The following is a 13031-nucleotide window of genomic DNA, read 5'->3' on the forward strand; positions in this document are numbered from 1 at the left end:
GGCTGCAGTGAGCCTCGATTGCAGCACTGTGCTGTAGCTTGGGCAACAGAATGAGACCCTATCTCAAAAACAATAGCAACAACAAAAAACAAAGATACCAACAAGAAAGCAAAAAGAACAACCTACAGAATGTGAGAAAACAATTGTAAAATCCTATTTCTGATAAAGACTTGTATGTAGAATATATAAGGAACTCTTACAACTCAGTGATAAAAAGACAACCCAGTTTTTAAAATGGACAAAGAGCTGAACAATCACCTCGTCAAGTAGATTATACAGATGGAAAATTGGCAAAATGAAAAGTAGCTCAGCAGTTTGTCTTTAAGTAATTGCAAATTAAAGCAAGTGAGATACCACTACACACAAATTAAAATGGCCAAAATCCAAAACATTAGCAACACCAAATGCTGGTGAGGATATGGAGCAACAAAAACTCTCATCTTTTTGGAAATGAAAAATGGTATAGCTACTTTGGAAGACAGTTTGGCAGTTTCTTTATAAGCTTAACATAGTAGGTATTTACCCAGTTAACTTGAAAATTTATGTCTACACAGAAACCCTCACATGACTATTTGTAACAGCTTTATTCATGATTGCCAAAAAATGGAAGCAGTTGAGATATCTTTTAACAGGTGAATGGATAAACGGTGGTATATCCATACAATGGCACATTGTATAAAATGAAATAATAAAAAGACATAGCTGTCAAGTCACAAAAAGGCATAGATATATCTCAATGTATATCATTGCTAAGTGAAAGATACCAGTATGAAAAGGCCACATACTGTATGATTCCAATTATGTGATATCTGTAAAAGGTAAAACCATAGCAACAATAAAAGTATCAGTGGTTGCCATGGATTCAGGAGTAGGGAGGGAGGATAGAACTGGTGAAACAGTATTTCTTAGGGCAGTAAAACAGTTCTTTATGATTCTGTAATTGTGGCTATATGACACTCTGAATTTGTCAAAAACTAGAACTTTACAAAGATTATGGAAAACAATCTGAAGTATATGAAACAATTTCACTAAAGGGGTGTAGAAGAAAGGTAGATTGTGTAAGATTAAAGATAGAGAAAGATATTATCTGTAAGCACTGTACTCTAGTCTTTTCCCATGGGGGTATGAATTAATTCTGATACTGCTGTATGTATAATACATATTAGAATTGAACAGTTAAGTAAGTGAATGGGAAATGATTGGGCCAGTTAACAGATAAACAAGGAGGAAGAGGTTAGAGTGATTCATGTGATAATGGATTGGAGTTGGAGGCATCAGTATGAACTCATTTTTAGCTTGATATGGATACAGATGGTTATATACAGAAATAGATACACGAGATATCTCGTGTATATCTCGGGTTATTACAGTGTATATCTCAGGTTATTACAGTGACATATTTCCTTGCTCTGTCATCTAAGATGGCCTAGAAGGAACAACACTCCAATAGTAATGTGCATACATAGCATTCATATCTTGGTTTCTAATACCATTCTCCAATAAAAGGAACCAGAGTTCGTTGGAGAAATGGCTAATTCTAAGACTGGGACAGGAAATACATGAAATGAGTCTGGAGTAGCTTGTAGCACTGGAAAGTATAGAGAAGTATTCAAAACACACACAGACACATACAGAGAGTAATGGGGGCTATATCAAAGGCACACAGGAGCCAACTGAAAGAGCTCTCAATGGCCAAAGCTGAAAACAGTTTGAACAACAAAATAAATGGAATTGGATCATAACCCAGGTATAAGATAAATATCCTTGAGTCTACACAATAAAATTAAATGATTGAATAAATAAATGGAAGAAAGAAACAAATCTCCCATGCAGAATTCCAAATTAATTACATAGATATTCTGCTCTCAAGGATGTAGAATGTGTGTGGGCTACGCATAGTGACTCCTTCCAAAAAGTAGTTTGGAAGGTGGGAGATTATGTAACTTTATAGTGGAGAAACCTGGTAAACACTGACTAAACCAGCTGTTCAGATTTAACATCAGCAATAATAAGTTGTGTTGGTGGTGTGTAGCTTTGATATGATGTGATAAAAAATGGCACTTTTCCCCTATGATCTTCCAAAAATCCATAACCCCAATATACTCGTGAGAAAAATGACAGATCCTAGATCCCAGTTTAGGGGCATTCTACAACATACCAGACCAGTACTCCTCAAAACTGTCAAGGTCATTAAAACAAGGAAAGTTTGAGAAAGTGTCCAAGCCAAGAGGAGCTTAAAGAGATATTGAAAGGCTAGCGCAGTGGCTCACACCTGTAATCCCAGCGCTTTGAGAGGCCAAGGCAGGCAGATCACTTGAGGCCAGGAGTTGGAGACCAGCCTGGCCAACACAGTGAAATCCTGTTTCTACTAAAAATACACAGAATCAGCCAGGCGTGGTGGCGCATGCCTGTAATCCCAGCTACTCAGGAGGCTGAGGCATGAGAATCTCTTGAACCTGGGAGGTGGAAGTTGCAGTGAGCTGAGATTCTGCCACTGTACTCCAACCTGGGCGACAGAGTGAGACTTTGTCTCAACTTTGAAAAAAAAAAGACGGAGAGACATGGAGGGAGAGAGGGAGGCCAAGGTGGGTGGATGGCTTGAGCCCAGGAATTCGAGGCCAGTCTGGGCAATGTAGTGGGACCTCCATCTCTACAATAAAATACAAAATTAGCTGGGTGTGGTGGCGTGAGCCCAGATGCTGCCATGGCACTCCAGCCTGAGTGACAGAGCGAGACTCTTTCTCTGAAGACTAAGTGTAATATGGTATCCTGGATGGGATCCTGAAACTGAGAAAGAACATTAGGTGAAAACTAATATCTGATTAACATGGATTTTAGTTGTTAATTATGAATATGTTGATATTGGCTCATTAATTTTAACAAATGTACCATACCAGTGTAAGATGTTAATAATAGGGGAAACTGTTAGTCGAGTGTGGTGGCTTGCTCCTGTAGTCCCAGCTACTTGGGAGGCTGAGGCAGAAGAATCACTGGAACCCAGGAGGCGGAGGTTGCAGTGAGCCGAGATGGTGCCACTGCACTCCAGCCTGGGTGACAGAGGGAGACTCCATCTCAAAAATAATAATAATAATAATAGGGGAAACTGAATACAGGATAATGAGAATTCTGTGTACTATCTTTGCCATTTTTCTGTAAATCTAAAACTGTTCTACAAAATAAAGTTTACTAGGCAAAATGGGCAAAGGATCTGAATAGATATTCTTCCTGAGAAGATATACAAATGGATAATAAGCATATGAAAGGATGGTCAACATCATTAGCTATCAGGGAAATACAAATCAAAACCACAGTGAAGTGGGAGGAAGGTAGATGGGAAGAAGAGATAATTATCAAAGAATACAAAGCTTCAGTTAGACTGGAGGAATGCCTTTAGTGATCTATTGCACAGAACAGTGACTATAAATAGTAATACATTGTATGTTTCAAAATTGCTAAAAGAGTAGATTTTATTTAAAATCTACAAAAAAAAGTGAGGTGATGGATTTGTTAATTAACCTGATTTAGTCATCTCACATCGTCACATTGTACCCCATAAATATATGCAATTATTATTAATTTAAAATAAAATTTAGACAAACCACAATAAATTACTACTTTTCACCCAACAGGATAGCTATAATAAAAAAAGATAATGAGTAGAAGAATTATCTTTCTACATAAAATGTAGAAGAATTGGAACCCTTATACACTCCTGGTAGATATATAAAATGCTACTCTGCTTTTGGAAAATAGTTTGGCAGTTTTTCAAAAGGTTAAATACAGACTCCTAGGTATATACCAAAGAGAAACAAAAACTTTTGTCTATACAAAAACTTGTACACAGATGTTCATAGCAGCATTATTCATAGTAGTCAAAAATAGAAACAACCCATATGTCTGTCAATGATGATTGTGTAAATAAAGTGTGATATATTTATACAATGGAATTTTATTCAGTGATGAATGAAGTACTGATACAACCTGGAAGACCCTTGAACACATTGTTAAGTGAAAGAAGTAAGTCAGAAAAGACTATTTATTGTATTGATTTTGCTTATATGAAATGTCCAGAATAGGCAAATCCATAGAAAATAGATTCGTCTTTCCAAAGGTTGGTGGATGGTTGGGAAGAAATAAGGGGTAATTGTTAAAAGGGTACTGTGTTTCTTTTTGGGGTAATGAAAAGGTTCTAAAGTTGATTGTGGTTATGTTTGCACAACTGTGAATATACTGAAAACCATGGAATTGTATATACTTTAAACCAGTCAGTTGTATGGTATGTCGATTATATCTTAATTAGGCTGTTAGAGAAACAAAACAAAGGAATGCAAAGATACATGTTAATAGGAAAGATCTTTTGAAAGAATTCAGTAAATTTAGTGGGCGTTTTGATGTTACCAGTGTTAGCATTATGAGTGCATAAACTGTACTAAATAAAACAATTAATGAATTGAGCACTCATACAGATGTTTTCTTTTGGCCTCCAGGTCCCTGAGCAGCAGCCTATTACTTTGTGTAGCGGGGTTGAAGACACAAAGCATTATGAGGAAGCCAAGAAATGTGTAGAAGAATTAGCATTGTACTTAAAACCGCTCAGCAGTGCTAGAGGTAAGTTTGTTTTTGTTTCTTATTTAAAGAGTAAAATTGCTTTTTTAAATACTCAGTACATAATCCTATATAAGTCCTGAGGAATTCCCAAAAAACCTAACTAGAGGTAAATTTGATGCAATTATCCATACTAAGTAAATGTCTACTAAAGAGACTTGTTACCATAAAAATTGTGAGCTATTAAGCAAATGTTAATGAAATTTATCTATTGTAAACTAAACTCATTTTGTGTTAAATATCATTACACAAACCACATCAAATAAAATAGTGAATTTTGAGTTTATGTGATGATGGAAACATTATTCGAATGATGATAATAGCAAATATAACTACTTACTTCAGCAGTGCTTTCCATCATTTGACAATTCTGAATGGTTTGCCTTCTATCCAGTTTTATATGCTATGCTATAGGTGATATAATAAATATGGAAGTTGCCATTACTGCACAGAAAGGGCTTGCTATTTAATCAGGAAAATAAGGTTAACCACTATGAAATAATATACCAGAACTCTTAGGACCTCAAGATTTACATTATAAACTAATTATCAGTGTTGTCTAGTCCTTTTTTCTTTCTTCCTCTATGATTAAAATGAGTAATGGTATATTTAATGTCATAATGAATGCTAAGTGCACATGAGATAAGTCATGTATACATTTGTATACTTTAAAAATGTATACTTAAGTAAGCTTTACATGTGTGGTTTTATTTGTTGCTTATTTTAAATACTCTAGTAAGTCCCAGAACTAGTCACATACCCACAAGTTAACCCAACAGAAGAATTGCTCCTGGACTGTAAAATTGCATTGTGAACCTAGGAATAACTTCTTTACTCTTTTAAAGGAGTGGGTCTGAACAGCACTACTCAGAGTGTTCTGAGTCGCCCAATGCAGAGGAAGCTTGTGACTCTAGTCCACTGTCAACTAGTAGAAGAAGAAGGCAGGATTCGTGCCATGAGGGCAGCTCGATCTTTAGGTGAACGAACAGTTACAGAGCTCATTCTCCAGCACCAGAATCCTCAGCAACTCTCTTCCAATCTTTGGGCAGCAGTAAGGGCTAGGGGATGCCAGTTCCTTGGACCAGGTACATAATTAACTTTTGGTATTTATTCTGCTGGTAATTCTAAAAGTATGATGTAGGAATTATAAGTGATGTACAAAGCCTAGTTCTTTGCAGTATTGTATTGTTACCAAGTAATATCTTGTTTGATGTTCGTGGCTTGGGCAATTCCATGTAACTTAGTGGACTTACTAGGTGAACTTAGTGAACTTAAAACTTTTCTCTTAATGCCAAAAGTTGTTTCTTTTTTTAATTTTTTAATTTTTCCTTTTTTTCACACCTGTAGCAGGAAGTTCATTCATTTTGATAGAAGTTTTTCTTAAATGTATTAATCACTTATCTGTTTTCTTTATAAAATATATAGAATGTAATACAAAATTGCTCACAAAAATGGTGTAAAAGTGTGTTGCTGGTTAGTCTTAACTGTATTGCCAGTTAATTGAGTGAATAGCTGCAGAAATGATTAAATATTCCCCTTCTAATAAATGGATTTATCTTATCTATGTACTTGATAAATTTTGGTTTTGCCCAACTTTCCCTAGCAATGCAGGAGGAAGCTTTAAAGTTGGTTCTGCTGGCCTTAGAAGATGGTTCTGCTTTGTCAAGAAAAGTATTGGTTCTCTTTGTGGTGCAAAGATTGGAGCCACGGTTTCCTCAAGCCTCTAAAACTAGCATTGGGCATGTTGTTCAGCTCCTTTATAGAGCCTCCTGTTTCAAGGTATGAACCTACATTAAAGCTCAGCTTGAAAGGAAATATTGTTCTTTCCCCAAAGTTAAGTAGTAAAACTTTGAGTTTAATAAAGTTGCCTGTATCTTTTCAGAAAATCTCAGCAATTTTTCTTTATTCTTTTAAAGAATGTAGATGGTGTCTTATTATAGTTAAATCCTATTATATTGAATTTTTGTATGTTCAATATTGAACAACATAGATCAAGTCAAGGTTTATAGATTTTTGTATTTGAAGAGACTAAGAAACTATATCAATTTCTTACCAAGACTGTGCAGAATTGGTCTGAAGAGAGAGTTATTGAAGCACAAATAAATTTTATTTATTTATTTTTATTTTTTTGAGACAAAGTCTTTCTGTCACCCAGGCTGGAGTGCAGTGCACTATCTCGGCTCACCGCAACCTCCACCTCCTGCATTCAAGCGATTCTCCTGTCTCAGCCTCCCGAGTAGCTGGGATTATAGGCAGGGCCACTGCACCTGGCTACTTTTTGTATTTTTGGTAGAGACGGGGTTTCGCCATGTTGGCCAGGCTGGTCTCGAACTCCTGACCTCAGGTGATCTGCCTGCCTCAGCCTCCCAAAGTGCTGGGATTACAAGCGTGAGCCACCGCGCCCAGCCAAATAAATTTTATTCAGAGATTTTCTCCTAGTGTAATTCCACATATACAATAATGAAGTTCCATTTGCCATTTCAGTTTATATGGTAATGCTGGACATAGTCTCTTATCCCAAATTGAATAAGCACCGCCTCAAACATTGCTACTCACTATGTATCATTTATTGTTCATCCAGTATTATTTTTCTGACTTTTTTTTTTGAGATGCAGTCTTGCTCTGTCGCCCAGGCTGGAGTGCAGTGGTGTAGTCTTGGCTCACTGCATCCTCTGCCTTCTGGGCCAAGCAATTCTCCTGCCTCCAGCCTTCTAATCATAATCATTATGATTATTCTAGTCTAACATCTCACACTTTACACTTTCTGGTAGTAGCCCATCCCACAAAACTCCATGAAGAATTAAGCCAAGTACAAATTAAATCATTTTTAGAATTACACCAGCATCTGAAGCTCTACAGTCATCAGCCCCACTTAGCTCATTGTCAGGCAATCCCAAGAGTCATAATCCACATTTATGGAGAAGAAACATATTGTTTTTCAGAATATAGAATTGTATTAGTATTTTTTTCTTTTCAAAAATACATATACACACACATACACCTTAAACTGAATGTATATGTTAAAGTCTGTCAAATCTTTGGATTTCATTCCAGCACATACAGATTGACTATACAAAAATCCAAAATCCAAAACTTTTTGAACACCAACATGATGCTCACACGCTCATTGGGGCATTTCAGATTTTCAGAGTAAGGATGCTCAAGTGGTTTAATGCAGATATTCTAAAATTTGAAAAAATCTGAAATCTGATAACACTTCTGGCCCAAGCATTTTGTGTAAGAGATTCTCAGCCTGTATTTATTCTTTCTGAAAGACCTATCCAGAAAATGTTGGCCTAAATCCAACTTGACTCAGAATGGGATGATAGCAATATACCTACCTCAACAAGTTGAGGAGAAAGTATTTTGCAGGCAAATGGTATATTCATTTAATCTTGCTGTTGCTGCTAAATTTGTTACATTAAAAATTATAGGTTCGTATAAAGCATAAACTCATTTTTTTGACTTCATTATGAGATTATTTGTGTCTTATTAGGTCACCAAACGTGATGAAGACTCTTCTTTGATGCAGCTGAAAGAAGAATTTAGAACCTACGAAGCTCTGCGGCGAGAACACGACTCCCAGATAGTGCAGATTGCTATGGAAGCAGGCTTACGAATTGCACCGGACCAGTGGTCCTCTTTGCTTTATGGAGACCAGTCTCACAAATCTCATATGCAGTCCATTATTGACAAGGTAGGGCCTTTTTTGTTCCTTACTTCTTAGACTAATCTTGGCATTTTGGTAATTCATTTAACAAATGTATATTAAAGTGAATACTGTATAGCTTTTGTAAATTGTATTTATAGCCAGTGTCATGTCATAACCAATCACATTATAATACCACTTTGTTCATTTAAAGATTTGATTAGTTTATATTTTTTATTTTATTTATTTTATATTTTATTTTATTTTTACTAGAATCACAGAGATGATGGCCAACTCTAGAGACCACTCTACATTTAATTTAGAGAAATAGAGTCAAATAGTAAGAGTAACCTAAAAAAAAAAAATGAACATTTACTAAAATCTTAATATGTATCTAGTGGTTTTAAATAATTCATTTAATCCTCTCAACAGCCCTGTATGATCCATTTTAGACAAAGACAAAGGGAAGTTAATATGTTTTTCCAGCATCACATAGATAATAAATGACAGAAGTGGATTTGAACTTGACCATTCTCAGTTAGTGTAGAGTACACTAACCTTTTACCAGACTATTCCCCCCCACCTTTTTTTTTTTTTTTTTTCTATTTCTAAAGATAGAATTCCTTGAATGGGTAATACAGTGAGAATTGGGAAATATGTTTTTTAAATGCTTGGTGTAGGGTGGGCACAGTGGCTGATGCCTGTAATCTCAGCACTTTGAGAGGCCAAGGTGGGGGGATTGCTTGAGGACAGGAGTTCAGGCACAGCCTGGGAAACATTGGGACACTCATCTCTACCAAAAAAAAAAAAAAATAGCCAGGTGTGGTGGTAGGCACCTATAGTCTCAGCTACCTGGGAGGCTATGGTGGGAGAATCCCTTGAGCTCAGGAGTTTGAGGGTGCAGTGAGCTATGTTAGCACCTCGGCAACAGAGTGAGACCCTGTCTCTTTAGGGGGGAAAAAAGGTGGTACATAATTTTCAGTTACAATGTAGGTTGTTTGCTCTGCTTTATAAGTCTTCCCTGGATACCTTTAACCAGACTTTACCTGCAATTCTTAGGTTTGGACAGGAGCTTGTATCGGAAGTTTTGCAACTGATTTATAATTTACGGAAACGCTTAACGCTTAGTAATGATCTATTAAAGGAGTACCTTTCTACCTCTGAAGAGAAACTTGGCTTTTTTTTTTTTTTTTTTTTTTTTTTTTTTGAGACGGAGTCTCACCCTGTCACCCAGGCTGGAGTGCAATGGCACTATCTCGGCCCACTGCAATCTCTGTCTCCCAGGTTCAAGCGATTCTCCTGCCTCAGCCTCCCAAGTAGCTGGGATTACAGGCACGTGCTACCACACCCTGTACCATGCCCAAATTTTTTGTATCTTTAGTAGAGACGGGGTTTCACCATGTTGGCCAGGCTGGTTTCGAACTCCTGACATCGTCATCTGCCCACCACAGCCTCTCAAAGTGCTAGGATTACAGGCGTGAGCCACCGTGCCTGGCCTGGCCTGGCTTGGCTTTTATAAAGATTCTACAAGGTGGTTAATCTTCTTGTCTGAACTGAACTGTGTAACTAGGTGTATATCCTACAGTAATTTTCTCATATCACACGCAGTGCTTTAAATTTAATATCCAGAGACCTTTGTACAACAAACTGGTAAACTTTGCAGTGTGTGTGATATTTTATAGAGCAATAGAACTTTCTGTAATCATGAAAATGTTCTGTGTATGCACTGTCCAATATGGTGATCACTAGTCACACACGGCCATTAAGCATTTGAAATGTGACTTTTGCAACCGATGAACTGAAATTTTTATTTCATTTAATTAACTTAAATTTAAATAGCCACATATTGCCAAGGTTACCATATTGGATAATACAAAAGAGAATTTATTAAAAGTGATGAGGAAAGCACTAATTCTAGTAAATTAATGGGGAGAGAAACAGGAATTAACAATTCACGAAGAAGACTCATCAGTATATCTAATTGATGGTAGGCTGAATTGAGAGAGGTCTCACATTTGAAGAATGTGACAGCAGAGGCAATACAGTACACAATGTGCCAAGCTCTGGATGCAGAGAAGTACAGAATTTATTTGGGTAGCAAGTAATCTACTCTGGCCAAAGTGTAGGGTATATGGGAAGATAAAAATTAAATTTAATAAATCGCAAAAATGATTGTGATATAAATAATCTTTATATTTAAAGGATTATCTGACCTTTGGGAAAGTTAACATTTATCTTTTTTAAGTTGCAGACTCCAGCCTCTTTTGCACAGAGTGTTCAGGAACTAACAATTGCTCTCCAGCGGACTGGAGACCCAGCAAACTTGAACCGACTAAGACCCCATTTGGAGCTGTTAGCAAACATTGACCCTAGTCCAGGTAAACCCATGGGAAATTAATGGACTATCTTATAGGTGCCTTTCGTGCTGCTCAATGATTCTTTAATTATCTTTTGTTGTTCCTCTAGGGTTTCCCAAAGTAGTTACTCCAGATCTTTTTTACAGTATTTTAAGTTTCCATTTTAAATCTTTTCCCTCTTTATCTCAGGTTAGTTCACTTTAATATTTATTTAATACTTTTTATACTGTTGCTCATTTCATCAGGAAAATAGATTTCTCTGGGCTTCTTTATGTTTCTTCTTTCTCCCGTCACAAAATTGTGTTGTATTTTACCATTCTTACCCCTTCCAAATCTCGTTTTTCTCATTTTTTTCTGTATTATGTATCCTTAGTTGCATTTCCTTGATCCTGTTTTTGCCCTCTCCATGATATCTTGTTCCTTCAAGTATCCTCTCTTGTATATCTTTACTTAGGCTTTTTCTGCTCCTTCTCCTTAACCTGAAAATATACCCAACCTTCATTTTTCAACTTGCACTTACATCTAAGTTATTTTAGCTTCTCTGTGTTTATTCCTACTACTGATCTGAAGCTCTCTTAATATTCACTAGTAGATTCCCAGTCTCTGATTCCAAAAGCTTTGTCTTAGTCTTTAAATCACTCCCATTTGTTTTCAGCATTTGGATAATGTTGTTGAGCACTTTTTTGATATCTTTCTGTGATCTCATAGTTCTCTTCTGACCTGAGTGCTACTTCTGTCTTATTTGTACCATGCTTTCCCCTCCTGCCCACTAAAGAGTAGGCAGGTTATGCTCTTGGAATTTTGTTTTCTCTACATGCTCTGATGGTGGTTATTCATTCTTAGCATCAGGTATTACCTTAGTGTAGAATACAGACTCCCAAATATCTCTATCACTATTATCTCTGCATCACTCCAGATACATCTCCCAGTGCTTGCTGAGATTCCCCATCGTGTCCTGAGTGCTTCAAAGCAAGCTCATCATTTCTTGATACTTGCTCTTCCTTTAATGTTTCCTCTTTCTGATAATGACCTCATTCTCTGAGGTATGTAAGTTTAAAACCTTAATGTTTTGTCTTGCCTCATCTTTTCCTTTCACTTGTTCTACATACTGTTTCATACAATAGGATTTATCTGTTCTTCTTTCACAATACCCCTATATCCCCTGTTTATAATTAATTCCTTTGAGAGCCTCCTTTTTCCTGAGACTGAATGTCTTCCAAGTTCCTCTACTATGAGTTCCTCCAATCCAGTCTACTTACTGCTGTAAAAGAAATCACATCCCTGGCCGGACGCAGTGGCTTACGCCTGTAATCCCAGCACTTTGGGAGGCCGAGGCGGGCGGATCACGAGGTCGGGAGATCGAGACCATCCTGGCCAACACGATGAAACCCCGTCTCTACTAAAAATACAAAAAAAAATTAGCTGGGCATGGTGGCGGGCGCCTGTAGTCCCAGCTACTCGGGAGGCTGAGGCAGGAGAGTGGTGTGAACCCGGGCGGCAGAGTTTGCAGTGAGCCGAGACTGCACCACTGCACTCCAGCCTGGGCAACAGAGCGAGACTCCGTCTCAAAAAAAAAAAAAAAAAGAAATCACATCCCTGATCTTCCTTCCACACTCATAAACTTTCATTGTTTGTAGAATTGCTTACGGAATAAGGTTTGACACTCTTGACTATGGCATTCAGAGCCCTCTTAGTTTTTTATCAGCCTACTTTTATAGATTTGCTCCCAAAATTGCTTAGTAAACCAGATCGATGTTACTAGAATATATAGTGATTTTTTTCCCTGACTGCTGTGCTTTGATCATCCTGAGCAGTCAAAAGAGAACTTTCACAAGTTCCTAAACCATTTTTTACCCCGTTTCTCATCTACCTACCACTTCATTTCTTTTTTTGGCACACTCTTGAACTCAACTCCAGTCAGGCATTTATCTCCACTGCTCTATCCAAACTTATTTTGTCAAGGTCATAAATTACTTCCATGTAGCTAATTCCAAAAGTCAGTTCTCAGTTCTTACTGTACTTGATTTAGCAGCATTTAACTTTTTTTTTTTTTTTGGAGACACAGTTTCACTCTGTCCCCCAGGCTGGAGTGCAATGGCAAGATCTCGGTTCACTGCAACCTCTGCTTCCCAGGTTCAAGCAATTCTTGTCCCGAGTAGCTAGGATTACAGGCGTGTACCACCACATCCAGCTAATTTATTATTCTTATTATTTATTTTTAGTATCTTTAGTAGAAACAGGGTTTCACCATGTTGGCCAGGCTGTTCTCAAACTCCTGAACTCAGGTGACCCGCCTGCCTCAGCCTCCCAAAGTGCTAGGATTACAGGCATGAGCCACCATGCCTGGCCATTGTTCTGTACTCTCTTCCTTGAAATGCTTTTTTCTTGGCTTCTAGGCTACTAATTCTCTTCTTTATTGG

The 13031-nt window shown here is 37.3% G+C and overlaps 1 protein-coding gene across 8 annotated transcripts in view; it reads left to right on the plus strand.

Annotated features, from left to right (window-relative positions):
• The window catches only part of RC3H1 (ring finger and CCCH-type domains 1), a 90878-nt gene that overhangs the window by 33338 nt on the left and 44509 nt on the right, over positions 1-13031 (plus strand). For 6 of the 8 annotated variants that reach the window (XM_055366197.2, XM_031000934.3, XM_055366217.2 and 3 more), the window contains exons 3-7: positions 4488-4608; positions 5451-5690; positions 6209-6384; positions 8102-8302; positions 10500-10632. In XM_055366197.2, the coding sequence (XP_055222172.1) occupies positions 4488-4608; positions 5451-5690; positions 6209-6384; positions 8102-8302; positions 10500-10632 (871 nt within the window). The remainder of the gene's footprint in view (positions 1-4487; positions 4609-5450; positions 5691-6208; positions 6385-8101; positions 8303-10499; positions 10633-13031) is intronic. The other 2 variants (XM_055366190.2, XM_055366206.2) reach the window with 1 other exon arrangement.

Source organism: Gorilla gorilla, chromosome 1 (genome assembly GCF_029281585.2).
Source record: "Gorilla gorilla gorilla isolate KB3781 chromosome 1, NHGRI_mGorGor1-v2.1_pri, whole genome shotgun sequence".
NCBI classification, from domain to species: Eukaryota; Metazoa; Chordata; class Mammalia; order Primates; family Hominidae; genus Gorilla; species Gorilla gorilla.